We start from the raw sequence: 27,584 nt of genomic DNA, 5'->3' as shown, positions 1-27,584 counted from the left end.
CTCGTATCATGTGCATTTGACGCTGCGCTTTCGGCCTCCGTCTTATCAAACATTCCTTTCCCCCAACCCAGCCGATATACGGAGTATGGCTTTCGTCGCGCTTCACCCAGCCGACCTGGTCCCTACAGTGCCGATCGGCGGTTGGTCGGGCTCCAACGCCAAGCTTTCCTCCACAACCTCCCTTTTTCGTCACCACCGGCTGTCAGGAACCGAGAATCGCAATCAAACCCCCCAGCAAGCCTTGCACCATCTGCATCACCCACGCAATCCCCTGCGCGATCCGGACCGCTGTCGCCAATAACACGAATCCGCTGCTCAGCGCAATGAAAAACATCCCAACGTCCGTCCAAGTTGACTGGTTGACATCAAGTCGCTTTCTGGCAGGCGATGTCGGATCAAAGCAAGGTGATATGGCTTTCCAATACCATCGAGCCACGCTCCCCGCAATCTGCTTGCCGTCGGTGGCGCACTTTAGCACACGCTTACTCAACACGTCTCTTTTCAAACGACCTCCGGTGTCGCCGCCTTCGGAGTCGCTGTTCACCAGGGTCGTTGACGTGCTGCAGCCGGCTTTCAACCTGGCTTGACTGGCTGCTGACAACTGCTGGCTCTCCGTTGGTGTATCCTGTAGATTGTCCTTTCTCCCTTTCATGGCACGAAACGTCTTTGAACTCTTGCGGCTGCTCATCGCCTCTATACCGTCTGCTATGGTGTTTGTTGACTTTGACGGGCTCGTGTTCGAGAACCTCATGATCTTGAACTTGTTCCGCAATCTCCTACTCGGAACAGAGTCGGGAGGAGGCTTCCTGAGGCTGGTAGGCAGCGATCTGGGCGTTCCGCTGGCCGAGAGGCTCTGTTTCCGAGTTTCCGCCGTCTTGTTGCCCGAATTGGCCAATGCGGCCCGCGCCGCCCCCGTCGATGCGATCTTGCTTTGGCCCTGCTGAGTGGCTGGCTCCAACACGGTTAGGGGTGATGTAGACGTGAACATGTGTGGTGTGACAGGGTCCTCGGCTTGGCTCTCCTGCTTGTCGCTGTCTGCCAAATTCCTCGCAGAGTATTTCTCGACCACCTTGTGGATCGCATCGTTTCGATGCTGGAGGGCCAGCGTTTGGCTTCCTTTTGGTGCCAAAGCCTGGGTCCTTATTTTGACGGTCTTTAGATGCCGCACTTTTTCGGTCGAGATGTCCTCTGTTGACGTTGACATCTGTTCGTCGTACTGTCGACTCACGCGTCGATTCTGCAACATGCTCCAGCTTTCGCTGACTCTTCTCTTGGGTTGTTCTTGGCATAGGCTCGATTGTGAAAGACCTTGGCCGCAGCCAATAATGGTGGTGATGGGTGTGGTGGCAGCTTTTGTCTTTAGAGCCTCCATCTTTCCCACTCCCCGCTGGCATATCACGTCCTCGCGAACCTCCATCCTTCTTGGAGATGTTGCTCGGTCCTCGAAGGTGAGACTTTTCGGGATTGGCGGCTCTTGGGTCACCTTGCAAAGGTTGTCCTCCAGCGCCTGGATATGCTCTCGGGTCAACAAGTTCTCTTGAAGCGGCGGGCTTTTCTGGTCGATCTGGGATGTCAATAATGACTCGAATGGGGATATGTTCGCTGTGATTGGTGGGCCACGATTCTTGGCTGCCTGCTGGTCGTTGAGTTCGTGAGTTTGCATCAATGAACGGTAAGCCACTGCTAGTGGCGCTACTGTCAATTCCACCTCGCCGTCCAGGGCTTCCATATTCCGGATCAGTGGGATAAGTTGTCTTGCCTCCCAGCGGTTCAGTGTTGCCTGCCGCTGGTAGTCCAGGGCTGGGTGTGGGTATGTTTCCCCCAGGATATGATCTCTCAAGAGGTTTGTAGGCGTCAGGTTTGCGCTTGCTGATACTGTCCTCGAATGGCGGATGGGGATTTTGCCTGAGGTTAGAGACATGTTTCTTGAGAATTCCCTGCTGTGGTATCCCAGCGGATCCTGATCGTCTGCTTTCCGTAGAACCATTGGGTTGGAAACGGCCCGGAGAGCTTGCCGGCCTCCCGGCTCTGTCTCTGGGCGTCGCTGGCCTAAAAAAGACACCGTTTTTTGAGGTCCTTGAGGTATAGGTGGTAGCTCCTTTTCCATGGCTTTGCCCTTCTGGCTTTGACCTTTGGTGACTGGTGCTGGGAGGGCGAAGTGACCAGGCCGGCTTTTCTCACTGATGCTTTGCGGAGAGTTCAAGTTTCCAAACGGGAGCGGCAACTGCGTAGGTCGTCGATCTCCGCCTAAGTTTCGGCCGCTTGTTCCGAGTTCCTGAGCCGCGGTGGATGCCATGGATGATCGTCTGCTTTGAGGGGTTCGTATCACAGTGTCAGATGAATCAGCATCGTTTTCTTCCGAGAAGATATGTTTGGGCAGATGAGATTTGGGATCAGTATGGCCCATCCCCAAACGATGAGCGTTTGGTTGCTCAGGCAGGTATCGAGCGTTTTTCGCTTCAGAACCTGACTCATTGGTCAGTACATGAACCCAATGTCGACACAAGCTAGCTTACCGCGAGTCGATACGCTCTTGTTTGACTGCGCAATCGGGCTAAGTACAGGCTCTTTGGCAGAAGACCACTGCTGTCTATGGCGTTGCCACTGAACGTTGCGCTGTGCTTGTCGTATGGCCTCCTTTTCCCGATCTTTCCGGGCAAATCTTTGCTCTTCTCGTTGCTGGAGCTTTTTGGTCACCTCTTCTGTGAGGAGTTCGGCCCCGCGGCGCGTACGTCGAGACTCCGACTTGTGTCTAGCTTCCAGCTTTTGGTCGAGAGTCAAGGAAGCAGAGCTGAAGCTGGTTGTAGACGGTGTCTCAACGTCTAGTTCTCCTGTGACTGGGTTGATTCCTGTGACGCCAAGGTAATCTCCACTCTCTTTCAGAGTTCTGCGCTCCCGGTGGATCAATCGGCGTTCTTCCAGTGTTCGTTCTTCTCTTGAAGATCTAGTTGCCGGTGTATGAGCGATCGTGTTAGCTCTTCGGAGAAGAGGCTCAGGTTCAGAAGATCGGGCTTTCCGAGAACGGCCCAGTTCCTTGGCCGTGTTCCAGCGTGTGATGCGGTCAGAGCTTCGACCTATTCGTGGTGGACTTGTCGGAGAGTGTCTAGATCTCGAACGAGGGTTTTCAGCGGTTTCCTAGTACCCTTGATTCCGATGGGTGCTACCCTTTTCAGCCCGGCGGCTTGGGAGGACGGCCCTCAAACGCGCGCTTAGATTTAACTTCCGGCCAAACCCTTCGGAGACTTGCTGTCCAGGACGTCGAGATAAGACTCGAAACGATGGTGCATCGGGCGGTCGACCGGTGGCTGGAGCTGAGTGGGTTGACATAATTCAATTCGAGGAGATGCGGGGATAGAAATGCTGCATGGTACGACAGATAGAGAGTAAATAAACAACGATGCCGGCAAAAGAACTCATGAACCCGTTGCCAGGTGTGTGTCCGGCGGCGATGTAAGAGATCGGAAATGATGGGTTGCGTTTGGAAAGGGAGATCCTTGCGCAGGAAGGGACGACAGGTTTGAGCAGTCAATGTCAAAGAGGCGCAACGACTCGACGAACTGCTGCTGCTGTCAACCCCTGACTCAAGGAACAAGGCAGTTGCTTGTAAGTTGGCGACACTCCTTCCCAGCATATAATCCAACTCAATTGAATTTCTCTCTTTCCCATCCCTTTTCCCTTTGTGCTTCGCCCTCCTCCTTCTATTGTTAGACGTCAACCAGAGCAACCGTCACCCACGCCTGCGCAATGGATTTCCACCTCTTTGGCGAATTGCCTCCAGAAATTCGAGCTGAGATCTGGAAGCTGTCACTCCCTGAAGTCGAGTCAGAAGTTTGCATCGTTCCGTCGACATGCGACACACCACAGTCGTTGCTGGTGTACACTGCCTTTCCGGTGCTGATGCATGTTTGCCGCGAGTCTCGCCAATTCGTCCAGAACTCTAGACTGAGTGGAATTCATCTTATGCGTCCGCGCTCGGCCATTGACACGATTGATTTTCCTGTGCCGTTTCGATCTTATCAGCCGGAATTGGATACCCTGTTCTGCCAGAATCAAGGTCCGGCATCTTTGGAAGACATTGCCAGTGAAGACGATTTCGAACACGTCATTCAAGAGACAAGGCATCTGGCTATCCCAGGCGAGAAAGAATTTTTGGATCTGGTAGCCTGGGTACTCACATTCTACTTTCCGAAACTGGAGACTCTGTCAGTGGTTGTCGGGGACATCTCAAATGGCTCTTGCTTTGGCTCCTACTTCAATGCACCAAAGACACGCTGCAAGCTGCGCCGGATATCTGCGGCAGATACACAGATATACAACATCGATGTAAGAGATCTTGACGGAACCGAAACCTTGGACCCGTCGCACCTGTCGAGATGCATGACGGAGTACACACAAGAGCTCGAAAAGATCATCGAGGAGTGTTTCAACGACATGGACAGAACGTTACGAAGAGCTCATCGCTGGTGGAATCGTGAATTGAAGACTTTCAAGAGAGTCCAATATTTGACCCAGACTTTTGTTCAGTACGAAGCAGGAAGTACATTCCGGTTGGAAACCACATTCTCGTAGCGCAGGCATGTTAATGAGGCTCGGGTAGCAACGAATGATAGATGGTTCGTTCCAATTGGCATCACTAGACAGTTCCTTCTAAGGAACCGAACGTACTTTATCAATCACATGAGGTGCACATTCTTGAATGCGCTACGGTATTTCTTGGCGGAGCAGTTTTCAAGGAGAGCAGGTGCAGCGCCTCCAATGTACCTGCCTTCTCTTGAGGCTCTCGTCGAGCATCCAGGGTACCTTCCTGCCTCATCAGACTGACCTCCGTCCATAACGTCCCTCCAACGCCCATGAACCTTTCTCCTTTTCTTCCGTCTCGCCACCGCAAGCGAGGGGATCGATATGGAGGCTTGTGGGGAAGCTTGGGACATGGAAAGTTCATGCTTCCGAGGTCTAGATGTCACTGCCCTGCAGTTTCTGAAGTACGATTCGGGAACATGGAGCAAGACGTAGTGAGGAATCCATACGGCAACGAAGTGATAGCCAAAGGGCTTGGTGAAGACAGGAACAAGAGATTGGCAAAACATCATGTGAGGAAAGGCATCAAGTGTCGATGTTGACAACCTTGCTCGTTATTCTACTGGGAGGAAAGAATCAGCATTGTTTATGGAATTCGCATTATCTGCTCTTCAACTGTTTATTCTGCTTTTCTTCGTTTTCATGTGTGCGGAGGCTTATCAAGGGCATCTGACTTCCCAAGACCCATGCGAATATTTAGACACTGAAATGACCATATTCGACAGCGCGGCGAGTATTTCTCATGGATAAGAAGTGTCAAACGAAACGGAACGAGGAGGCATATCTTTATCTCCCGCTATCGCAGAGGTCAGACAACCGGGAAAAGCTTGTTCCCTCGGCAATGAGACGCGTCTTCGTGAAAGTTCTCAGAGGATATCTAAGTCTGGCGAGCCAAAGGGTCGTCAATCTCCGAGGAGGCTAGATTTAGCAACACTGAGACTAGTCTTCAGGACGAAGGAATTGACAGACTTTAGTTGGCTGGGTAGCCAACGTCAGTAATAACAAAATAAGCTCAGTCACCATCAGGAGGCAGATACAGTCACTTCTATATCCTGAAGACATATCCAAGGATCGCAAGGTACAAGGTCACCAATTCGCCAAGTTGCAGGGACTTCGCGAGAACTGTGCCGGGAATAATGCACCTTCACCAAAAAAAGATTGATTGAAGAGAATACAAATTCAGTCTTGAGACTTGAATAGTTGATTAACAAAGAAGAACGCCGGCCCAGGAATCGACTATCCGCCCGAACCAGCCCAACGCCGCCATATGCTGCTGTAAATAAGTTTGAAGCCATCAAGCAAAAAGTCTTCCCAGAGCAATGTCACCCATCTCTCATGCCACGTACGTCAAGCCCTCTCAGTGGAAACCCGACCATCTAGAAGGGTACCGTTCCCCTTGTTGATTGCTTCTGTTCCTCTTCGCGCTGGCAAAGGGGTTGTAATCGGGAGCACTCGTGTGGTCGAGAGCATCTGAGCCAGTCGATCTTCTAATCTCCGACTGCTTCAGTGGGCTTCCTCGACGTTGTTCCCGAGCAGCCATTTCTCTCGAGTTCCGGGGCGACATGAAGCCCTGGTTCATCTCATTAAGACTCGACGTCTTCTTGAGTGGCGAGTTCGCGTGGTTGAATACACCCAAGTTTCCGCCAAAGCTCGTTCCTCCGGTGTTCGCGGTGGACGTTGAGGTCGACTGGTACATGGGTGCCGGCGGGAGACTTTGCCGGACCGAGCGAGTGCTGGGCACAGGGGTGAAGGACTCGGATCGCCTGTTAGACGTCGGAGTAAAGAGACGGGACGCGAAGCTGCTAATTGGAGGAGTGTGGACCGGGTCCTCCTGCTTGACGTGAGGATTGGGTGTAACCACAAACTCTTTCTTGATGACCGTCGTAGGCGTTCCCAGTTCGACAAAGGACTCTTCATCCTTAGCCTCTTCAGGCGAACACTGTGTGCCGACATCGCGAACAACCGGGTGAAGACGTGGCCGCACGAACTTGGTGTCGTACTCGTGGAGGACCTCCTTGTGGATGATAGCCGTATCCTTGATCTGCTGAGCATACCGAGTTTGGACGAAAATCAGCTGGACGGAAAGAATGAGTTGTAGCACAATGCAGTTGAAAACTGTTACACTCGGTCTGGGATCCAAGGGCACCAGAGGGAGGAACATCATATAGACAAGAACGTGGCCAGGGCTGAAGAGGCAGAAGAGCTGCAAAGAGACCGGGAGAGGATCCCAGACACTTAGCTCCCAGACGTCGTGTGATCTGTCGGGGTGGGCTCGCGACTCGGCAGTCTCGGAAGACAGGAGGTTATTCAAGAGTCTCAGGGGCGAAGAGACGGCCGGGTCGGACTTGGCTTTGACTCGTTGGGCTGAGGGGGTGTGCGGCTTGTCTTCAACGTTGACTTGGAATAATCGGTACTGCCTCGTTCTGGACATGGTATAGAAGGCGTTGGCGACAGATAGGAGGCCAAGAATCCAAACGAGGGGCCGCACCTGAGGACTTGTTAGTAACCATGATGCGCAACCCATGCGACTCGATGCTACTGACAATGTAGGTGACGATGCCCCCGGAGCTCCCATCGCTGAACACATCATCCTCGACCTCCGATGCTACGCAGTTAGCTCTAGCAAGGAGGAACACGAAGTTGCAGCCGAGCCCGAGCTGTGTTCCTAGTGCCTTTGAATCCCAATCTCTCGTCTCCAATTCTTCCGATAGCCAGAGCAAGAAGTCCATAGGGTTCAGCATGGCCTTCAGGCGCTCAGAGAGCGGCTTCTTTCGCACTAGACGCGGCATCTCGTCAGATTGCGCTTCTTGCCATCAACAGGCGACTTCTGGGCGGATGGAATTCTGGAAGCCTCGGAGGTGATGATTTCGTAGTCGACGGGCGGGATCGAGTGATGCGTCGGTGTCGTTTGTCGTCGTTGTCGTCGTCGATTTCGTCGCTAGGTGAAATTGTTTACAAAGAAGTCTGGGCCTATTGATTTTTGGGCCATTGTCCCGCTGCTTGGCAAGAGGAGCTTTCGACAGGGGTACCTTCCTTATGTGCATGGACCGTAAACTGAAAGCATCTGGGAGATAATACGTACCGGAACGCTGCAAGCGGGGTCTCCACTGGCTTCTGTCACATAGCCCACACCTCATCCGAGCCTGTTAGCAGTTCGGGCTCCAGCAGGCGGTACCTGGCAGAACAGCGCTAACAGCACTTCAGCCACAGTGAGGTGCTGGAGTGGAGCGCTGCCAGCCCGCCGCCAGGTCGGGTACAGGTAATCAAGGCAAGTACGTCAATCCGTCCGCCGACCTCCTGGGCCATCGCAAGCTCTCCAACAACCGCACAAGTCATCCAAGATGGCTTCGCAAGCAGATATGAAGGACCGCCAGTTCCTCGCCGTTATTGGCGACGAGGTAGGACACTTTGCGTAGTCGACACTATAACTGATTACAAATGGCTAAAACTTGAGAACTAGGACTCGGTCACCGGCCTCCTCCTCGCTGGCATTGGGGTGCGCTCTTTCGACTCCACGACGATTCCGATTGCGGCTCGAGATGACTAACAAGTGCACAGCACGTCAGCACGGGTGCCGACCAAGAAAAGAACTTCCTGGTGGTGGATAGCAAGACGGACACCGCTACGATCGAGTCTACCTTTGAATCCTTCACTTCGAGGAAGGACATTGGCATCATCCTCATCAACCAACACGTCAGTAGCGATCCTGGGGGGGGGGGGGGGGAAAGCCTTGTGCCAAGAGGACACATACTGATTGAAAGAATAGATTGCCGATCGCATAAGACATCGGTTCGATACCTACACTGCTGCTTTCCCGACCGTTCTCGAAATTCCGAGCAAGGACCACCCGTACGACCCCGAGAAGGACAGTGTTTTGCGCAGAGTGCGCCGGTTGTTTGGCGAATAAGCATGTAATTCCACAGATTATGGGGATAGTAAGGGCCAAGAGGCAAAAGCATGGTACGCCGGCAGCGTATTCGGAGTTTGGATGGACCGCACCGGCCTATCATGAATAAATTGCGAGCTACATGCCTAGCACCGCTACCCTATGTACGTACGCATTGTTATGCCGATACTCCTACGCAGAATGAACACCTAAAAGGACCCTCAAATGGATCCATCACACGGGCGAAGTTGAACTGTGTTATGCCAAATTCCTAATGCTACCAGTGTTATGAGATGAAGTGAAACCCCAACAGCAATCTGGATGTATCGCTACGTGTGACTGTAACCCATGCCCCATCATCGTAAACCTTCGTATGCTTGTAATTAAGTTAAAGCTCCAAGCTGAAGAAGCTCTTGGTGTTGCGCGAGAAAACGACTTGAGCGGTCAAGCAAGTGATGGGGACGTCATCGGCGGTGTAAACGTCAGCAAAGACGGTGTACTTGCCCTGTAGATATTGTCAATAATCTGATAAGGTTCATATAGATGAGCCTGACTTACGGAGGGGATCTCGTTAGGAAGCTCGACAGACTTGGTGACGGTGAGAACACCCTTCTCGATGGGGCACTCGAGGTCGACGTTCTCGATCTGCTCGCAGAGGTCCGCCTTGGTGCTGATAAGGCGGATGAGGCCGTACTTGACCTGGAGAAGGACGTAGGCGCCCTTCTCGATGTTCTGCTTGACGGTGCCGGAAGCCTTGATGACGAGCTCCTTGCCACTGAAACGCCATGTTAGCTGGCTCCCGTTTCACGATACTGCGGTATGCATCGTCATAGACTGGGGGCTGCTGCAAACGAACTTACGCCTGAGGAGGGTTGGGAGAGAGGTCTACGCTGTCGATTGTGACGATGTCCTCATCATGGGACTTGGGGCAGAGCTCCAAAGGCGAGTCGCCGGGGACCTTGAGGTCATCGTTAACAATGACGGACTGGTCTCTCTGGACCAGGACGCTGGCACCGGCCGGTGCGAGACCGGCGGAGAGGAAGGCGATGACAGCTGTGGCGAACCTCATCGCGGTTAGAGGTCGAGGTCGTTTAGTGATTAGGAAGATGGGGTATGGGCGGTTCGAACAACGGCGGTCTCGATGTCGTTGATGATGCTCGGTGTGTACTCGTCGGCGTCCGAGGTTCGATGTTTAGCGTGAGGATGATGGGAGGTGATAGAGAAGTGGTTCCTGCGAGTGGCTTTGGTTGGTAGGTGGTGAGCAACGAACGGGGCTGGGTTCGGAGGGAGAACGTCATGGGGACAACGTCAGATCGATCTGATTGGATGGAGCTAGGTGACCTTGGTCGGGACAAGCGCCTTTGCCTTCCCCAGCGACCATGGCGACATTGGAGGTACCTTTCATTGCATATCTTTGGTGTAGAGCAAGCAGTGCCCTTTGTATAGGTCTGTACATTGAAGTATAGCTATTTGATTATAGACTCACATTGCAGAAGTAATAGCCACAAGGAGCCTCCGAAATAATGCTTTTGCTGGACCAAAGCAAGTACACTAGACAACGACAGAGCCTCTTGAGTGCTGTCCCAAAAGGTACATCGAATCCTGTCGTCGTCGTCGTCGTCGCACGGGCCACCGTAAAATTCCCACTCTTCTGCTTCGTTCCCCTCCAAAGATCCCACTTTCGTTATCGACTTCCCAGCTCCAGATTACCTCCCGCCTTCGTCTTTTGGAGATTGAAACGGCCGAGTCCCTCGATTACGAGCTGCAACCATGGAATTGCGTCGCGAGTGCCATATCACCATTTGCGCATTGAAGGAGCCGTCCATGCGCAAACAAGACGGAGCGCCACACGAGGAAGGAGCTGTCGGCGTTCTAGCCACAATAATGGACTTGACTTTTCGCCTCCGCCTGTGCTCACTCCTATGCGACGGCTGGAGCCTTGTCACACAGAGCAGCTGGGCTGTTTCGACGGCCCAGGTTTTGTTGGAAGATCCCTGGAACTCTGGTCCCGTGGACAGAACCGAAGCAGACAGACAGCAACCTCAGCATTGAAAGCCCAGTGCCAGCCAAACTGTTCAGGGTCTCTCCATCATCACAAGCCGCTGGCTCCTCCAAGATCTTCAGTATCAGAGCCAGAACTGCTTGGTGCGCCCTTCGATCCAAGCATCTTCGAGGGCTCGACTGCGCAGGTTTCGTGATTGGACAGAACTCCGTCCGCGATTCAAGAAGTCGTGCTACGGCATGGATGATGACCTGAAAAGAAAGGTAGCCACACCAGGAGCCACACCATCTCATGCGTCTTTCATGGTGGGAAAACCGTGGTGCACGGGTCCGTCGGCTTGTACCAATCAGTCCGGCGTCGAGTGCAGGGAGCTGGCACAAACAAGTGCTCGAGTGAACCGGAAAGTGTGGCCAACCTGCTTGGACGATGATTGGGGACCGTGGCCAACAAGTACGGGGCACCTCGACAACTCAGCTGCAGCCCTGGCTATCAGTGTCGCAAACTTTTGGACAAGTCTCGAGGACGCGATCATAGGACAGGGAGATCCTAGCTAGAGGGACACCGGCCGCGAATCATGCCGGGGCCCTTTTACGCCAGCTGGGTGCGGATGGACGACGGAAAACCGCGACTCTTTGTTTTGTTTGTCTGCTCGGTATCTCCAGTTGAGGAGAAGGATGATGGGGCGAGAAAGCGGAAGGATAGCGCAGTTCCTCCCGTCGATCCCATCACCGAGGAAGCATTATTATGAACGGCAAAGGCTCGACGAGCCTTCGAGACGGCAGCGGGCACTGATGTTCCCCCCCCTACGTCGTACTGTACTTGGAGCACCCGGGCGCTCTGGGCAACCAGTCAACCCAAGGGCAACAAGGACCACAACTGCTCGCAAAGGCGCCGCGCGTGGTCGCATTTCGAGGCGCGCAATTGTGCTGGACCTGAGGAGCATTGACTGAAGGTGGTCAAAGTACCGATACTTCTGCAACTATGGCTTGGTGAGGCAGATAGATGACACCTCAGCAGCCCAAAGGGCCGCCCCCCATGCCTCCGTTTCTGTGTACACACTCACAGTTCGCAGTAGAGTTCAACGCAGCGTGCCATTTACCGAGCTCTTGGAGGCCAACCTAGTCTGTCTTGGTGAGGGGTCGAGCCATTTGGCGCAGATGGTTGAAGGGGCATCAGGCGACGGCGTGGGATTTTGGAGAAAAAAGGAGAGCAACTGGAGGCGAGAGTCAGCTACGCTACTCCGTACCGAAGTGTCGAACGAAAGGGTGGGATGAAGTTCCAGTGCCGAGAGGGGACGCTTCGCATCAGCCTGCAGTGATGATGACTTCAACCTGCATGCTGCTGTCGCCTTGGGTTGACGAGCTGTGCAAGAGGCTTCACGGAAAGTGTGATGGTGAAAGAGCTCCAGCTGCAGTCATCAAGGGCCGCCTCTGCGGGCGGTTGACCTTGCGGCGAAGATACTTACCTCTGCGACACAACCAGCGAAAGCTTCCGTCAGCCGTGAGCGTGGGCGAGCAGAGACAGACTCTCTCTCACTCTAGAGTCAACATTTGCGCATCCGAGTCGGAGCTGTTTGTCACCTCCAAAACTCCAACGCAAAGTCGCATGCAAAACTGCAGGTCTCCAGCTTGACCAGGGGGAAGGGCGACTTGTTGCAGGGAGCGAAAGACCGGCTCCATGCACGATAATATTAGGCCCTGGCAGTAAGACCCGGTCGGCCATTCCCAGATTGATCTACTGACCAATGAGAGAAGGGAGAGGGATGTTGAGTTGAGACCTCAGACAAGTGGGAATCGGCAGGACGCGACGCTACGCCGTGGGACTTGCGGCTTGGGGGAGGAGGGACTTCACCATTTTGGGTTTTTAGAAGGAGCATCAGAAATGCTGCCCTTTCGCAGACAAGCCCCACTTTATCCAATGGAAATCCAATACAATCCGATCCCACTGCAGCCGAAAAGAGTCGCTGAGCCAGAGACGTATAGAGATGTACCTTTTCTTCCTTTTGCTTCCTTTGAAGTTCTCAAGGTACCTCGGCCTATCTATCCAGTAAGTCACTCCCGTCATCGCTGAGGTGTGTACGTACATGTAACTATGGGTGGCTGATTTTGGTGTAGCGTTCGCTTCGTTTCCGTAGCCCTCGACGCGATGAACTCTCGACTGCCGTATTCGTACCCTTTCGGCTGGACACACAATTCTGCGACGAGAAGTGAGAAGCTCTTCTATGATGGATCAGAGAGAGAGAGAGAGAGACGAAAGTGGATATTGGGCTTGGATGCGAAGAGCATTCGAAGCAGTGGAGTCCAGAGTGGATGACGGCGCCTTTGAAGTCTGCCCATGGTCTCCCATTGGAGCAGAGGCCTTCTTTCTCAGTCTCACCACTCACCACCTCACCTCCAGCGGAGGGGCCCCCGAGTGTCTCTCCAGTCCTGTTGGCTTCTTCTACCCCTGGCGCCATGGCGGCTTGGACTTGGGCTGCCCTCAACCGGAAAGTGACTCTTGCCACCCGCCCACGTCGTCTAGCTGCCTACCTAGCACAAATCAGAGAAGAGCAACCACTCACTTGTTCACAAGTCAGGCAGAATAGGGGGCAAGGGTACAAAGGTTTCCTGCGAAACGACGCGCCAACGGCAAGTCACTCGAAGGCCTCCTATTTTAAGAGAACCCAGATTGCGCATAATTGGACGGGCCTCACGTCTCCCTCGGGATGGGATGAAAGCCATGGTCATCCCCGATTCTCAGTCTTGAAATTCGCTGGTTTGGTTTTCCAAAGACGCTACCATGTTTGAAGGCATCGAATTCGACGCTTGTTCAACTGGAACTCAACGAGGAGATCAACGCGACGCCGGCATTCTCCCGCTCATAGTACGGAGCACACAGGCAATCAAACCTACGCTTATCTTATGCCTAGCCTTCCGTCGGCCAGATACCAGTCAGATACTCTCTCTCCCGTGTCTCTGGCGTCGACTTCTCTAGGGATTCAGTGCTCACAGTTGTTCACTTCCGCCTACGCCCTCCACGCCTACCTACCTGACGGATATCTTATTCGTCTCCGCATATGGCACGCGGATGTCCTCTCTTTTGCAGGCAGAAACCAGCGAAGCAAGGCATCCATGAACCCATCCATCCGTATGGCGCACGCAGAGTCACTCCCGTCGCGCGGGTCACCCCTCTTTCGACCAGTCCTCGACCAGTCTGCCGTCGCCTTTCGCCCTCGGTCGTTCCACCTCTCGCTCCTCCCGTCACATCCGCCCGGCGTTTCTGCTAGGGCCAGAGAGGATCCATCACCCAACTCGCACCAAACACCAACACCACGCTGCCTGCCCATTTCTTTCTCTCTTATTACTCATTAAATCTTTGCATGCCGCTTCTTGTCCCTCCACTCCCACCAGACGAGTCTGCCTCTTGTTTTTGTTCACATCAAACCGACGTTCCGTGGCCGCCAGCTGCTCTCATCAAGATGATGAGAGTCTGTTCTAGTCGAATGCCTCCTTGACTTTGTTTTCGGTACACTTATTGCGGATAGTGTCTTCACTCCACTTTCTCTCCAACATTTTGCTTCTTTTATCACGCAGACTTGGATTTTTTTTTTTTCTTTCGCCCTCTCCGCCTTCTTCTTTGCCTGGTCGACCTCTCAGGCGCGTCTGGTGCGGAGGGCTAACAAGGCACTCACCAGTCCTTCATCAGACGGGAACCATCACACACTTTCCCAATTTCTCTGTGTCTGGTTGCGGCCTGAAACCTCTTCTGCCTGAGGCATCATGGATCTGCGCTAGACATCTGATTGGACAGTTGGAGCCACTCATATCAGCGTGTCCACCGCCTTTCGGGCTTAGCTTCAAGTAAGTACCGGTACCTCTGTACCCTTTCTTCCCTACACACGGGCTTTGGCTTTTCTGCCCTCGTCTCCCGTTCTCTCTCTCACTCTCTTCCTCGTCTGTCTTCCCGTCTCTAGTCTCCCCCCGTCCTGTTGTCGTCGCCCTTCCCTCCAGCGCATGTCCGGCCATACCAGGCTGTGACGGCTGGCGGACTGGCTGGTGGTAGCCAGTGCTCCCCAGCCAGCGGGCAACGGGCCAGGTGCCAGGGCATCTCAAGCTGAGCAGGTGCGATGCTCCCCAAGCATCCCAGCACCCAGCAACCCGTCCTGAGTCCTCATCGCCCTTCCCCCCAAAAAATCCCATCTTCGAAGACGCCCCCCTTCCCTTGCCTTCCCTCCCCCCCCCATCTTCCAGTCCGCAATCCGCGCACCGAAGCACAAGGTGCCAGTCAGTCCCCAAGCCCGCAGAGTCCAAGTCCCCCAACCTAAGCAGTGCAGTCACTGTTCCTGCTCGTTCGCCCTCTCTCTCTTTTCGGCTTGGCCTAGGCTCCGGCCTGCACGCTCCTGCACTGGGACCTGTCTCGCTCAACTCGTACCGCACCGCACCAGCACCAGCACTGCTACCTACTACTCCTACCCAGGTACTGCTGCTGCTGCTGCCACCACCACCACCGCTGGTGTCTGCTACGCTCCTTTGGGGGACCCATCCATCTTTCTCTCCTTCGTGTCGTGCCCCCCTCTCTTCTTCTCTTTCAATCTCTTTTCCACCCTCACTTGCTCGACCCAAAACACCCTTCTCTACCTCACCTCCGGTCCTCAACACTCGATTTCCTCCTCATACTACATTCTCCCGACTCGGCCCAGCTTTTCGAAACGCTCCATCCCTCCCCGTCGACGAGGCGCAACCGCTCAACCCTTTCTTCGACTTGATCCGTCTTCTGGCTTCGATCGGTCCGTGGACACGCTCTTCGCGATCACAATTCGAAAAGTTTTCCACCTCACGACGCCCACAACACACGCTTGTGACAACCTAACGGTGTTTTCCTGGTTTCGGGACGACCGCGGTGTGTGAAAAGCGATTTGTTGGACCGTTCCTCGCCTCTGCGACGACCTGTCCTTTGTGAGCCGGACTCGACAATCCCACCGAGTCCTACCTTACCCAGCTTCGTCGAGAACCCTCGACTCGACCATACCCTTCCCGCCGACGGATGACGACGGCCCTGTGTACTGCTGTTTCTGTGGTTCATTCGACGGCTTGTACCTGTGCGTCTAGACAGACGTCGTCATGCTACCCAGGCCGCAACAGTAATCATCTCACCCAATACCTCGACTTCAATTCGCACTACGAGGCAAACCTAGATTATGACCGAAAAGCCCCAGCCGCTGTCGACGCAGACCGCGACTCCTAGTCAGACCCTCTTCGCCCCGAGCGTACCAGTCTCAACACACAATGTGCCACGCAAGGCCGAGACGGTAGAGGAAGAAGAGCCGTACACGATCAAGTGTATTTGCAACTTCACTGACGATGATGGAAACACGATCTATTGCGAGACGTGTGACACGTGGCAGCACATCGACTGCTTTTACCCTCACAGTCGCGAGGAGGCCCTCCGCGAAGACTTTGCCCACTCGTGCGCTGATTGCAAGCCGCGCCCCCTAGATCGACAAAAGGCCATCGAGCGAACCCGGCGACTAAAGAATGGTCCTACGACAGAAACCATACCAGATAAGAAGGCCAAACGCCCGCCATCCAAAAGCCACAAGAAGAAGCCAAAGCCAACGGACTTGCAGTTGAATGGCCACCCTGTGGGCCAGGAGAATGCAAAGCACGGAAGTCCGAGCGACCACCCTCACCCAACCAAGAAGGTGAAGTCATCCCATCGGCCATCCCATTCGATCAGTTCTCAGAACGCAAAGCGAAGTCCTTCGTACGGCAATGGTGGGCGATCACAACCCAACGGCCACCCCCCAAGCCCAGCAACTACTCCCCCGGACCTTCCGAGCGATTTCCAAATACACAATTACTCGGACGGCTTCTTGTCCATGAGCAAAGAAGCAGACATCCCCATCACTCGCATCAATTCCTTTGCGAGCCTCTTCGTTTCCAATACCTTGTCAGTTTGGCTTCGGGAACCGGATCGCATGAGGCAAGAGACGGGCGAGGAATTCAACGACGTCTTTGCTAAGCTGCCGAAAGACATTGACGCTCGCAAGCGTCAGCTTCACGTCGAGAGCAAGAAGATTCCTGTCTCGCCAGAGACGACATTACGATGGCAATATCTTGCTACCCCTGCCGCCATCGAGAAAGACGTCCCTTTGATTGAACTCAACGGCGTGATCGGATTCCAAAAGGACTACTGCGCAGATCCCGAAAACCTATGGGAGGAACTTTCGTCCCCGTTGCCTTTTGTTTTCTTCCACCCCATGCTTCCCTTGTACATTGATACCAGGAAAGAAGGATCGATGGCTCGCTTCGTTCGAAGAAGCTGCAAGCCCAACGCCCTGCTGGATACGTACTTGTCAGGCCAATCCGAGTATCACTTCTGGCTCATGAGCGACATATACATCGCGGCAAACGAGCAAATTACTCTACCATGGGACTTTAGGCTACCCAAGAAGTTCCAGGCACGGTTAGTGCATCTGCTGGGCCTCGCTGACGACGACACCAATACGCAGAACGAGTCTGAGATGGACGAGGCTGAGTACCAAACACTATCGGGCTGGATTCATCGGATATTGTCCGAGTACGGCGGCTGTGCGTGTGACTTGGGTGCGAACTGTGCCTTTGCTCGCTTCCACAGACAACACCAAGCGAAGGTTCAGTCTCGGCCTCCCGCAAAGAAGAAACAACGAAAGCCAAAAACCCACACCATCTCTCCCACCAGCACCGGTCACGCTACAAACAGTCGCGCAGCTAGCGAGGGACACCAAGACGACGCCGACAACGACGGTCGGTCAGTTTCTGAGCGCAGCAAACCGCCTAGTCGTGATCGCACGCCCGTACGCCAGGGTTCATTGGATCGGCCAGGTATCCTCACAGAACCGACTGATAGGGACAAACGCAAGGTTCAAATGGTTGAAGACTCATTCCGACGAATGGAACAGCAACAACCTCCACGCAAGAAGAAGCGAACATCCGATGGCACGGCATCCACTTCCGGTTCTTCCAAGACGAAACAACGGAGCTCAACCAGCAACGCATCCAGCGGCACTACACACTACGTCGATGCGGGAACATCTCGAAGCAAGTCGAATTCCCCTTCAAGTGGCGTGTCACCAACGGCACAGAATCCGTTCAAGGCACCTGCCTCCAGAGCCGAGTCGGTCGGTTCCCAGTCCGGACGAACATCATCCACACCTCGTCCCGTTTACTGCGATGCCGGTGTACAAACCGACCCTGTCGAGGGCGAGTGGTACAGTGAGCCCGTTCAAACACCCAGGCCACGACGCCGTATCATTTCTCTTTCGCAACGGCTGCTCAACAATCGACACCGCCTACGCTGTGATGAAGTCGAGAGACGCAAGTCACTCTCTTCTCTCTCCGCTCGGGAACCAACACCCATGGACGTGGATCAACCAGCTGAGGTCAAGCCTAGTGCTGAATCTCCTCCGCCCTCCAAGGATATTGGCAATCAAGCCCGCGATACATCGCCAGCCGCTCCTCCTGCTGGCGATGTCGTGATGTCGGATGCTCCGACAAGTTCGCCAAGCACCGTAAAATCGCCCCTGCAGACCGACAGCGTTTCATATGGACCCGCGAATGGCTCAAGCAGCCCGTTGAAGATGAGATCACCGGAATTACGAGTCACGATGCCACCGGTCCCTGCCTTCAACGGACCCACATCGGCGACTCCCAGTGCCTCAACACCATCGACAATTCAGTCGCCGTTCTCCGCAAGCAGTCTACCCAGTCCATTTGCTCCGACTGCAGTCAATGGTGTTGCGGCACATCCAAGTCCGGTCAAGAAGAAGTTGAGCCTCAGCGATTACACCAAGAGCAGGATGAACAAGGCCAAGCCTGCTGGCACTCTGAAGACCTCACTCTCTGGCACTGAGGAGACGAAGCCAACGCTCGATGCTATCGTCGATTCTCCAGTGATTGAGAAGAGTGCGGATGTTCTTACACCCGTTACGGGCAACACGATCAACTCGAATCCTGCGGCTGCGGCCGCCAACACGCTGTAACATAGAACGGGGTCCACGAGTTCCGAAGATGACACAGCGGCTTTTATTTCCCCTCTAAATATTATCAAAAACGTTTCGGGGCGGCGACAGTCTGGTGATTGACTTTGGCGTTTGGGCAGCGACGGACAATGGGAAAGGGAAAGGGGAAGGGGTTCCTCGGGTTCGGTCAGCGCTTTTTCGGGAATGTCTTCAGATGAACTTCGTTTTACTGTTGTTTTTGGGAGGAGCTGCAAAAAGAAAATGCACGTCTTACGAAAAACACACAAGCCCATTTCGACACTATTTTATTTTCGTCGTCTGGCAGGAAAGCTGAATCTTTTCTTCGATGGGGAGTCTATGGCGTAACGTAAGGGGGACATGGACAGACGCAGTGAAGAGCCGGGTATCGACCGATACGAGATGAAAAGACCGGGAAAGGAGGTTCCAACTACTCTTGCCACGAACGGCATGTTTTCGTGTGTATTTCTAGGCTTTGTTAGCTGTGCCGGGCGACGTGGAAGTCGCCTCGGTGCGGGACTACTACACCCCTCCCATGACAAATGGATGGCTCTTTTTTTGCAGCTGGAAACAGGCTGCCTAAGTTTTCGCTCACAGAATACTGCTTCCCTGATACCATACTTGTAATGTGGCTTTTGCAATTCTATCTTGATTTTATCGACCATCTCTCAAGAGTGTCGATCTCGGTTCTTACATACCCGCCAGGTACTCTTACAGGGTATCTCAATTTCAAACCTCCAACCAATTCTTTCGGTATAGTACAGACATACGGCTCTCCTAGCCATGCCGTCCGTCCCCCATTGCGATGCGAAATCCAGACAAGAAAATGAGGCAAAAAAATCCGGATGGAACGCGGTTCCAGGATTGATGAAAATTGATAAACGTGCGAGGTCCAGAGGTCTTTTGTAAGGCCCATAACACACGGCAGGTTCACTCAGTATCTCTTGGTCGTCATACCCCAGTTATCCTCCTTAAAGATGAGCAGAGCGAGGCGATGGCGAACAAAGAGGCCAAACAGGCCGACAAAGAGCTGGAGGAAGGTGACCTCCCACGCGAGGCGGTCCTCTCTCAGGGGACCTCTCCAGACGAGCCACAGGTTGAGCAGGGTGAAGTTGCTCGTCTCCACAAAGCGGCCGTTTTCGTCCACTGTAACTTCCAGAAGGCGCAACTTGGCGAGCAGGTGCAGTCCTTGCGCGACGAGGGGCCGGGGTTGGCGTTCGGGGCTCCAAGGCGTCTTGCTCGTTTCCAGGAGGCCGGTGCGAGCGTTGAATCGGGGCAAGCGGTGACGAGGGCAGGGGATGAGGCCAAAGATTTGGGGCGTCGAGTAGAGGAAGTTGAAGAGCTGGGGGACGAGGAGGAGGCCGAGCGTCTTTGAGAAGTGGCCGAGGATGCCGACGGTGGCGAAGACCATGCCGGAGAAGTAGCAGTAGGTGTCGCCGACGAAGACCTTGGCGGGATACCAGTTGTGCAGGACGAGGGCGAAGGAGACGCCGAGCCAGGGGAGGAGGAGGTAGAGGGAGAAGAGGTGAGAGTCGGTGGCCGGGTGGGGGTAGGGCGTGAAGAGGTAGAGGCAGTCGTTCAGGACGAGGAGGAGGGAGACGACGATGCACTGGGAGACCTCGATGCCGTTGATGCCTGCGAGCATGTTGATGGACTGAGGGCAGAACATTGCGATGCAGGACATGTAGATGTAGTAGAGGACGCCGAGGTCGAAGAGCTCGCCGAGGTAGGGCTGGAGGGGGATCGGGATGACGATGGAGGTGACGCCAAAGTCGACAAAGTAGATTACGAGGATGGGGACCGAGGCCAGGCCTGGGATCCACCACTTGTGTCGCCATCGGATGTCGAAGAGGTCGTCGCCGATGCCTAGGAGGGCGGTCGTCTGGAGGGAGATGATTGCGGAAAGGTAGGAGGCGAGCTGGCAGTTTGGCATATGTCAGTAAATGATCTCTCGTGGCGTTGCGCTCAAGGAGAGACGAGGTAGGCCGACCTTGCTATGGGGGAAGCGATGAAGAAATCGTCCCTGCTGTACATGCTCGACCTGGAATACAACGTCCCTGTTTCCACCACCGCTAGTGGCGGCAACAATGTCCTTGTAGAAGGGGAAGGGGATGAAGACGATGACGACGAGTAGGTAGACGGCAGCGCAGACGGCACCCATGCACTCGGGCAGCTCAGGGCGGTGGTGCTTTGAGAGGTCGCGACCCTTGAAGCCGGCCTGTTTAAAGACTGGGCCAAGCCATCGGATCATGGAGTAGGCCAGCGCAAAGGCCAGGACTGAGAGTGCCAGTGACGCTATCAGGGGCTCGCCCTCGCCCTGGAAGGCATTGAGGAGGACTGCGACTGCGGCAAAGGAGAGGGCTCCCAGGCTCAGAGTCTCGGTTCGGGTGAGGGTCGGAGAGGAGGTTGAAGAGGAAGCCATCTTGGGCTGTGGTATCGTCGGGTTTTGCAGGCAAGAACGCGCCCACCGCGGTGATTGCGGTACCAGCAGCTCTGTTCAGTTCCGGTAGCGTTTCCTTTACTTCTTGTAGGAGCCTAGGCTTGGCTGTGGTGTGATTGCATCGTACTCCTGTGCGCAAGGTGAGTAGACAGGTGCGCAGGTGGTTTTGTTTTTGGGAAAGAGTGGTTGAAGCTGCAACAATGGAAAGAAGAGAAAGATCGCAACGTCAAAGGTTTTGCGATGGGACACAGTTGCAGAAGGTGGAGGAGGGCTTCGTCAGTTTGGAGAAAGAGGTCCCCACTCACTTCCAGGGGGGGGGCGCGTAATCGGATGGTGGCTTTCCCTTTTCCTGTCTTCTTTTTTTGGAGTATGCGGACGGATAGAGTGTGGAAACCACGCTGAACTTTCCCATGTGGGCACTGGGCTTTCCGGGAGGCTGCGGGGCAGATACGCAGTGCGGCAGTGGGCTGTGGAGGTTCAGGGAGCGTCAGGAAAGGAAGGCGAGGAATCAGCAACCGAAGTGGAGCCGGGGAACGGTTACAAGTTACAACCTTCCACCTCATTGCACTTGCAGGCTGTTGCAGCTGTTGCAGCCTTTGGTCTGTGCGAGACTTGGCTCTTGAGTACTGGAGAGGCGGCGCATTGACCAATGGTTGAGTCTGTAGTATCCATAGTCTGGCAATTCTAGATGAACTCTATCTCTACAGTTGATTGATGACAAACTCTAAGGCTCTTGTTGCATTGGTAACTGGAACTTCATCCTTTATTTCCTAGCAGTCTTCTCGCTTATAGGTACTTACACTACAGCTGTATATGCATTTGATACAACTCACAATTCCGCCGTGACAGCTATCTACCTTAGATAAGTACATGAAGCTTACAAACACTATTCCAGCTCGCAACCAATGACCACCAGCTGCGGAAACTAAAGCAGAAAACGCGGAATTAAGCATGCCACGGCAAAGAGATGACGGAATGCCCAACACTGCCGATTTGCCGTATTGGTGGTCAGCCCCAATCCCATTGTTCCGTTGCGGATCTCCATGGATAATCCACGGCTCCGTCTCCAACGAACCCCGCGTCCTAGACTCTCCCGTCGCCGTCACCGCCTATCACTGAGAAACAAGATCCGAGGTTGCTTGTCCTTAGTGTGTACCTTAGTCTCAGAGGTCCACCACACCCTACCCAAGGTAGAGTCAACCTACATTCTTCTCGTTCTTTGTGTATCCATACTATGTGCCCCTCCAATCCCCGATCCCCCAGACCCCAACTATGCCCGTCTCGAAGCGGGTACGGAGATAAAAATCTGGAGTTACTAGCCCCGACTCAGAGGACGCAGAGGGGAGCGAAAACCCCGGCGGCGGAAGAGAGGCTAAAACGCACTTTCCTGCAGGTTTAGCCTGCAAGTCGCAAGGGGGGGTCGGCCGAAAGATGATGGAGATGGGGACTTTGGACAGTACTGGTCGAATAACGTTACACCATTCACCTCAACTGATCGTCGCCCTTGCCTCGCCCTCGCGCCCTTCCCTACACATAGTACACAAGGGTAGATACGGCAACTGGGGGGAAAAGGAAAGGAGAGGAGAGGGGGGGGTCTCGGGTTAGAATTACTAAAGCAGTTTTCCTTACTGCTCACGCCGTAGAGTCACGGCAGCGCAACTGAGTAGGTATTATTGCTAAGTGGATAGATACGCCAGGCACGCGGATACGTGCTTGCTCCTCCCGCCGGCTACTACTTCCGGGCCCATTGCTCTTTCCCATCCTCATTCTCAATTTCCCATTCATTCTCCTTTCACCTACAAAACCCCCTCCTTCCTACTTTTCAATTTCAAGTGGTATCACTTCCAACTACTTTGATCAATCTTTTCACCGACTGCTCATTCATAGGCATCATCCACTTTTGTCAGCCAAGAATGACGTCCGAGAAGGACGTGGAGACGCCGGCCGGCGCCCACGGGCACCGAGGATCCTCTTCGGAGCAGGGCACCCTGACGGAACAGGACACTCGACAAAACTTCAACGCATCAAGCGATTTGGAAAAGGGTGAAAAGACTGAAATGGAAGAGAGAAAGAGCTTCGACGATGTTGAGGATACGCCCGACAGCGAGCCGTACCAGGAGGTGAGTTTCCATATTCTCTGCAGATGTTCCTTGGCAAGACTTTTGCGCCTGCTTAAGAGTTTGCCAAGGCTCAATGGCCATTGGCACTTTATTTGTCTTTTCCTATGACTTCTCCGGGAGTGCCCAATTCCATTACAACCTAATGTCATTTATACTTATGATACTCGTTCTGCGCTAACTCCATCTCCAGGACATCGTCGTCGAGCGCATACATACAGGACACTCCCACGCCAGCGCAAAAAGTCGCCTCTCCCGCATAGCAAGCCTGGCCTCCTCCCGCCGCAAAAAGGAAAAGGAGCAACTCCCTCCCACAATCCACCCCGTCTCCGACCTCGACAATGGCCTCGTCGGCTGGGACTCCCAAGATGACCCGGCCATACCCATGAACTTCCCCCGCCGCCGCAAGTGGATCATCATCTGGTTCCTGGCCGGCATTACCTTCATGACCCCCTTCGCCTCGTCCATCCTCGCCCCCGCCATCGAGTATCTCAACGAGGACTACGGCAACGCAGACCTCACCCTCGGAACGCTGCCCGTGAGCATCTACCTCCTAGGCTACGCCGTCGGCCCCCTGATCCTCGCGCCCCTCTCCGAAATGTACGGCCGCCGCCCCGTCCTCACGGCGGCAAACTTCTTCTTCTGCGCCTGGCTCATAGGCTGCGCCCTCGCGCCCACGCTCGACTCCCTCATCGTGTTTCGCTTCCTCACGGGCATGGGCGGCTCCGGCTGCCTCGCCATCGGCGGCGGCGTCATCGCGGACATGATCCCCATCGCCGAGCGCGGCACCGCAATCTCCATCTGGATGGTAGGGCCCCTCGTCGGCCCGACAATCGCTCCCATCGTCGGCGCCTTCGTCGCCCAGGACGTCGGCTGGCGCTGGTGCTCGTGGATCGCCTTCATCGCCGCCACGCCCATGGCTCTCGTCATCGCCGTCTTCAACCAGGAGACCAACCCCCGCGTCCTCATCGACCGCAAAGTCGCGCGCCTCCGCAGAGAACTGAACCGCCCCGAGCTCCGTAGCGTCTACGACGACACCGCCCCGGGCGCCGCGCCGAAGTCCACCTCCCAGGTCCTCCTCCGCGGCCTCGTCCGCCCCATCAAGATGCTCTTCCTCTCCCCCATCCTCTTCAGCGTCAGCCTCTACTGCGCCTTCGCCTACGGCGTCCTCTACCTCCTCTTCAGCACCATCCCCCTCGTCTTCTCCTCCACCTACGGCTTCTCCGTCGGCACCACGGGGCTCGTCTACATCCCCCTCGGCCTAGGCTACCTCATCGGCATGGCCTGCTTCACCCTCCTCTCCGACCGCACCGTCGTCCGCATGACAAAGGCCAACAACGGCGTCTACGAGCCCGAGATGCGCCTGCCCGACTGCATCTACTTCGCCGCCCTCCTCCCCGTTACCTTTTTCTGGTACGGCTGGACCGCCCAGTTCCACACCCACTGGGCGGCCCCCGTCGTCGGCCTGCTGCCGTTCGGCATCGCCATCCTCGGCATCTGGCAGCCCATCCAGGCCTACGTCATTGACGCCTACCCGGCCTACGCCGCCTCCGGCATGGCGGCCTTTACGGTGTTTCGCAGCGTCGTCGCCGCCTTTTTGCCCATGGCGGGACCGTCCATGTACGACGCCCTCGGCCTCGGGTGGGGCAACAGTCTGTTGGGGTTCATTGCCATTGCGCTCATCCCCGTGCCGGCGTTGATATACCGGTACGGAGGCCGCTTGCGCAAGTGGCAAAAGTTGGAACTTTGATGAGGCGGAGAGAGTGTGTAGGGATTAATGGTCAGTTAGATAGACTGGGCTTTGTGAGACAAAGTGTGTGGTAAAATTGCAAGATACCCATTAGATGTAGAGTTTGTAATCAATCGATTAAATCATCGCTTCGTGTCACTTTGGCCATGTTTCGTCTCATACCTTAGCAGTGCTGAGCTGAAGACATAATCCCCGTGCCTGACCCCTGAATGGAGTCGACCTACATTGCACATCAGCACCAAAGTAAACGAGTCGAAAATAGAACCCCCAGAAAGCCAAAGTTTAAGGCACGGGGCGTGATCCAAAAGAGTCCCATTATCATTATTTATAAACGATATAATGTTCGGCCGTCACAGTCATCAATAGAACCCCCCTCCTCATTTCTCATGCGTCGGTCGCCCATTTATCATCAAATGAGCTCCCACTTCATGAGGAACGTCCAAGCCATGCCGCACCTCCCCTTCTTGGAAAAGTAGTAGTCAGCCGTCATGCCCCTGGCGTCCTGCCCATCAATCGTGGTGATCATGGCCACGCTAACGCTCTGGCCCGGCGCGCCGAGGTCGATGGCGTTGACGTCGGCCCAGTGCCAGAACCCGTCCGTCTGAATGGGCACCATGTCGTCCTTGCGGCCGTCCCGCCCCTTGATGCTGAGGAACAGCAGCGGGGGCTTCCCCTTGCCGTGCTTCTCCGAGGTCCAGTGCTCGCACTTGTTGGACCACTGGAAGCGCACGACCTGGCCGCTGTGGACGGGGATCTGGAGCTCCTTGGGTTCGACGGTGTGGTCCCAAACGCCCTCTTCGTACGCGTGCGTGTAGACGATGGGTTTGTCGCCGTGTACTGGGCCAATGTAGTATTCCTCCCAAGAGGGTACCCTGCCGTCGGGTCGGAAGAAATGCCTGTCGTCGCTTGGATAATGCGATAGTCCAAAAATGTCGTTCCTTCGAGTGAACTCGTGCGGCTTGAACGACTTGGTGTATTCTTTCGTCACATCAGACACGTTGCCGGCACCCCAGCAGGCATCGAGCAATTTCCACTCCCCGCCGTCGATTCGTACCGCATTCCACGCATGGCCGTCAGCCTTCTTCGGCGGCGGACGCTCCCCCTTCTTCAGCGCGGTATATCCATACCCTTTCCCGTGGCCCACCACCGTAATACACTCCAGACCCGCGCGAGTGGCGATTTCTCTGTATGTGTCTGCATATCCTGAACAGACCGCTTTGCCCATGAGAATCGTTTCAGCTCCCGAGCGACCCCTGATGTTATTACCGAAGAAGGCTGCGCAGTCATAAGCGATATTATGGTGAAACCACGTGAAAATTGCCCGCGCCTTGTCTGTGAGCGATGCAAAGGGACCGCAGAGCATTTGAGCCAAGTAGCCTACTGGATCGTTCCGAGGGAGTACGTGTATGGGGTATTGGGCGGCGACACCATCCGGCCCGGAAAAGTCGCGACAAATCAGACAGTCGTTTGCACGCTCAATCACTCTGGCCGAGACCGCCTCGATTTGCGCAGCGCTTGGCCGGGAGCTGAGAGGAACAGGAGGAGGTGCGTCATCATTTGGAGTTGGTCGTCTCCCTGGCAGTGGCGGCCGGTCGTTGGCTTGTTGATCCTGGTTTGTCGTCGGGGGCGGTGGCTTAACGTAGGCCGCTGGCGGTGGTGGTAATCTTCGTGGCTTTGCTGGTTCTTCTTCCTCCAGCGTGTGTCGGTGGACTTGCTGGGTGGTTGATTTTGAGGTTAATCGTGGGGGTAGTACTGGTCTCTGAGGAGGCTCAATCTGTCGGATTGCGGGCGATGACTTGACCGAAACCAGAGGGAACTTGGGCTGCTGAGCAGCCGCTTCCTTTGCTTGGGCAGCTTCTCGCTCCCTCTTGGTCGGTGGCAAGGGTGGTAGCTTTGCCTGATCTAGGGTGGGAGGCAGCTTTCGTGTTGGGCCATCAATCGAGTGAACGCTGGTTGCCGACGATACAGTTTGGTTCAGGGAGAGAGACGACAGGTTAGAAATTTCGGAGGCATTTGAGTTACGGCGAACCGTCAATTGTTGTGTAGATGGCCTCCGAGGGGGTAGAGCTGGTGAGATTTGCTGGGTCGAAGAACGAGTTGGCAAGGGTGGAGGTGCAATGCGATCCCTGGGGGCTGGTGAGGTTGACGATTCGACTTGGGATGAATCGGTGGTTCGTCGCGGTAACGGTGGTGGGGCGGGCTTTGCCGGTGCGGCGGCCTTGTTCGGTCGAGGAGGGATCGAGGGACTTTTCTGCGGCGTGGGAAGTCCATTCGTCTGGGTGACGGGGAGCGTCTGACTGCGTGGAACAGGACGATTTGTTGGCGGCGGTGGAGGAGGTGGCCTCTTAGCCTTCGCTTCTGGTGCTTGGAAGTTCTTTTGCTGGTTGAGGGCGGCAATTCTTTCAGCCAAAGAGTTGAACTTGGGCTCCTCGACGTCGGCCATGGTTGCGTCTCGGGACTTGAATGAGGGGGCCCGAATGAAAGGCGAGAGTTGGTGGTGTGCCGCAGCTCAAGAGGATGAGAAGTGCGAACAGGTGGTTTGTATAAATGATGGATGAAACAAACGACTGTCGATTGTTGGTGTTTACCCCACCAATCCAGTTCGTGTTGATCGCGGCGCGATGTCCCAATTGAGCAATAGGCAGCAGGCAGGCTTTTGTGACTGAGTCACGGAGCCCTAGAGGCGATTGGGACTTTTGCGCGGCGGGGTTGTCAAGAGCAAAGTGATGATATCGCTGCCGGGCTGGATCTGTAGAGAACGGGCGAGTGTGTCGAGCAATCGACCAGGGGTCTGACGAAACAGATAAATGAGTTG

At 54.8% G+C, this 27,584-nt stretch overlaps 12 protein-coding genes across 12 annotated transcripts; 6 read left to right on the top strand and 6 right to left on the bottom strand.

Annotated features, from left to right (window-relative positions):
- Window positions 1-202: 202 nt before the first annotated feature.
- Window positions 203-3,287, bottom strand: CTAM01_02779 (uncharacterized protein; the record flags this gene model as incomplete). The annotated part of the gene is made up of 3 exons (XM_060518817.1): window positions 203-2,466; window positions 2,517-3,074; window positions 3,221-3,287. The coding sequence occupies 3 exons, from the start codon at window positions 3,285-3,287 to the stop codon at window positions 203-205; spliced, it is 2,889 nt and encodes a 962-aa protein (XP_060386620.1).
- A 457-nt stretch (window positions 3,288-3,744) lies between these two features.
- CTAM01_02778 (uncharacterized protein) lies at window positions 3,745-4,569 on the top strand (the record flags this gene model as incomplete). The annotated part of the gene is made up of 1 exon (XM_060518816.1): window positions 3,745-4,569. One exon carries the CDS (start codon window positions 3,745-3,747, stop codon window positions 4,567-4,569), a length of 825 nt encoding a protein of 274 aa, XP_060386619.1.
- A 1,366-nt stretch (window positions 4,570-5,935) lies between these two features.
- On the bottom strand, window positions 5,936-7,367 carry CTAM01_02777 (uncharacterized protein; the record flags this gene model as incomplete). Its single annotated transcript, XM_060518815.1, has 2 exons — window positions 5,936-7,066; window positions 7,122-7,367. 2 exons carry the CDS (start codon window positions 7,365-7,367, stop codon window positions 5,936-5,938), a joined length of 1,377 nt encoding a protein of 458 aa, XP_060386618.1.
- Window positions 7,368-7,919: 552 nt separating this feature from the next.
- On the top strand, window positions 7,920-8,485 carry CTAM01_02776 (V-type proton ATPase subunit F; the record flags this gene model as incomplete). The annotated part of the gene is made up of 4 exons (XM_060518814.1): window positions 7,920-7,976; window positions 8,039-8,074; window positions 8,137-8,271; window positions 8,345-8,485. 4 exons carry the CDS (start codon window positions 7,920-7,922, stop codon window positions 8,483-8,485), a joined length of 369 nt encoding a protein of 122 aa, XP_060386617.1.
- A 367-nt stretch (window positions 8,486-8,852) lies between these two features.
- Window positions 8,853-9,533, bottom strand: CTAM01_02775 (ML domain-containing protein; the record flags this gene model as incomplete). The annotated part of the gene is made up of 3 exons (XM_060518813.1): window positions 8,853-8,969; window positions 9,023-9,239; window positions 9,325-9,533. 3 exons carry the CDS (start codon window positions 9,531-9,533, stop codon window positions 8,853-8,855), a joined length of 543 nt encoding a protein of 180 aa, XP_060386616.1.
- A 22-nt stretch (window positions 9,534-9,555) lies between these two features.
- Window positions 9,556-9,762, bottom strand: CTAM01_02774 (uncharacterized protein; the record flags this gene model as incomplete). The annotated part of the gene is made up of 1 exon (XM_060518812.1): window positions 9,556-9,762. The coding sequence occupies one exon, from the start codon at window positions 9,760-9,762 to the stop codon at window positions 9,556-9,558; it is 207 nt and encodes a 68-aa protein (XP_060386615.1).
- A 225-nt stretch (window positions 9,763-9,987) lies between these two features.
- Window positions 9,988-10,662, top strand: CTAM01_02773 (uncharacterized protein; the record flags this gene model as incomplete). The annotated part of the gene is made up of 1 exon (XM_060518811.1): window positions 9,988-10,662. One exon carries the CDS (start codon window positions 9,988-9,990, stop codon window positions 10,660-10,662), a length of 675 nt encoding a protein of 224 aa, XP_060386614.1.
- Window positions 10,663-14,571: 3,909 nt separating this feature from the next.
- On the top strand, window positions 14,572-15,352 carry CTAM01_02772 (uncharacterized protein; the record flags this gene model as incomplete). Its single annotated transcript, XM_060518810.1, has 2 exons — window positions 14,572-14,732; window positions 14,779-15,352. The coding sequence occupies 2 exons, from the start codon at window positions 14,572-14,574 to the stop codon at window positions 15,350-15,352; spliced, it is 735 nt and encodes a 244-aa protein (XP_060386613.1).
- A 290-nt stretch (window positions 15,353-15,642) lies between these two features.
- CTAM01_02771 (PHD-finger domain-containing protein) lies at window positions 15,643-18,465 on the top strand (the record flags this gene model as incomplete). The annotated part of the gene is made up of 1 exon (XM_060518809.1): window positions 15,643-18,465. One exon carries the CDS (start codon window positions 15,643-15,645, stop codon window positions 18,463-18,465), a length of 2,823 nt encoding a protein of 940 aa, XP_060386612.1.
- Window positions 18,466-19,396: 931 nt separating this feature from the next.
- Window positions 19,397-20,884, bottom strand: CTAM01_02770 (glycosyltransferase family 4; the record flags this gene model as incomplete). The annotated part of the gene is made up of 2 exons (XM_060518808.1): window positions 19,397-20,380; window positions 20,453-20,884. The coding sequence occupies 2 exons, from the start codon at window positions 20,882-20,884 to the stop codon at window positions 19,397-19,399; spliced, it is 1,416 nt and encodes a 471-aa protein (XP_060386611.1).
- A 1,931-nt stretch (window positions 20,885-22,815) lies between these two features.
- On the top strand, window positions 22,816-24,769 carry CTAM01_02769 (major facilitator superfamily transporter; the record flags this gene model as incomplete). Its single annotated transcript, XM_060518807.1, has 2 exons — window positions 22,816-23,022; window positions 23,213-24,769. 2 exons carry the CDS (start codon window positions 22,816-22,818, stop codon window positions 24,767-24,769), a joined length of 1,764 nt encoding a protein of 587 aa, XP_060386610.1.
- Window positions 24,770-25,178: 409 nt separating this feature from the next.
- On the bottom strand, window positions 25,179-27,212 carry CTAM01_02768 (transglutaminase-like superfamily protein; the record flags this gene model as incomplete). The annotated part of the gene is made up of 1 exon (XM_060518806.1): window positions 25,179-27,212. One exon carries the CDS (start codon window positions 27,210-27,212, stop codon window positions 25,179-25,181), a length of 2,034 nt encoding a protein of 677 aa, XP_060386609.1.
- Window positions 27,213-27,584: the final 372 nt, after the last annotated feature.

This window comes from Colletotrichum tamarilloi (assembly GCF_030869305.1).
Source record: "Colletotrichum tamarilloi strain Tom-12 chromosome Unknown Scaffold_6.1, whole genome shotgun sequence".
Classification (NCBI taxonomy): domain Eukaryota; kingdom Fungi; phylum Ascomycota; class Sordariomycetes; order Glomerellales; family Glomerellaceae; genus Colletotrichum; species Colletotrichum tamarilloi.
The sequence above is the reverse complement of the archived record's forward strand: the minus strand, read 5'-3'. Positions and strand labels throughout refer to the sequence as shown.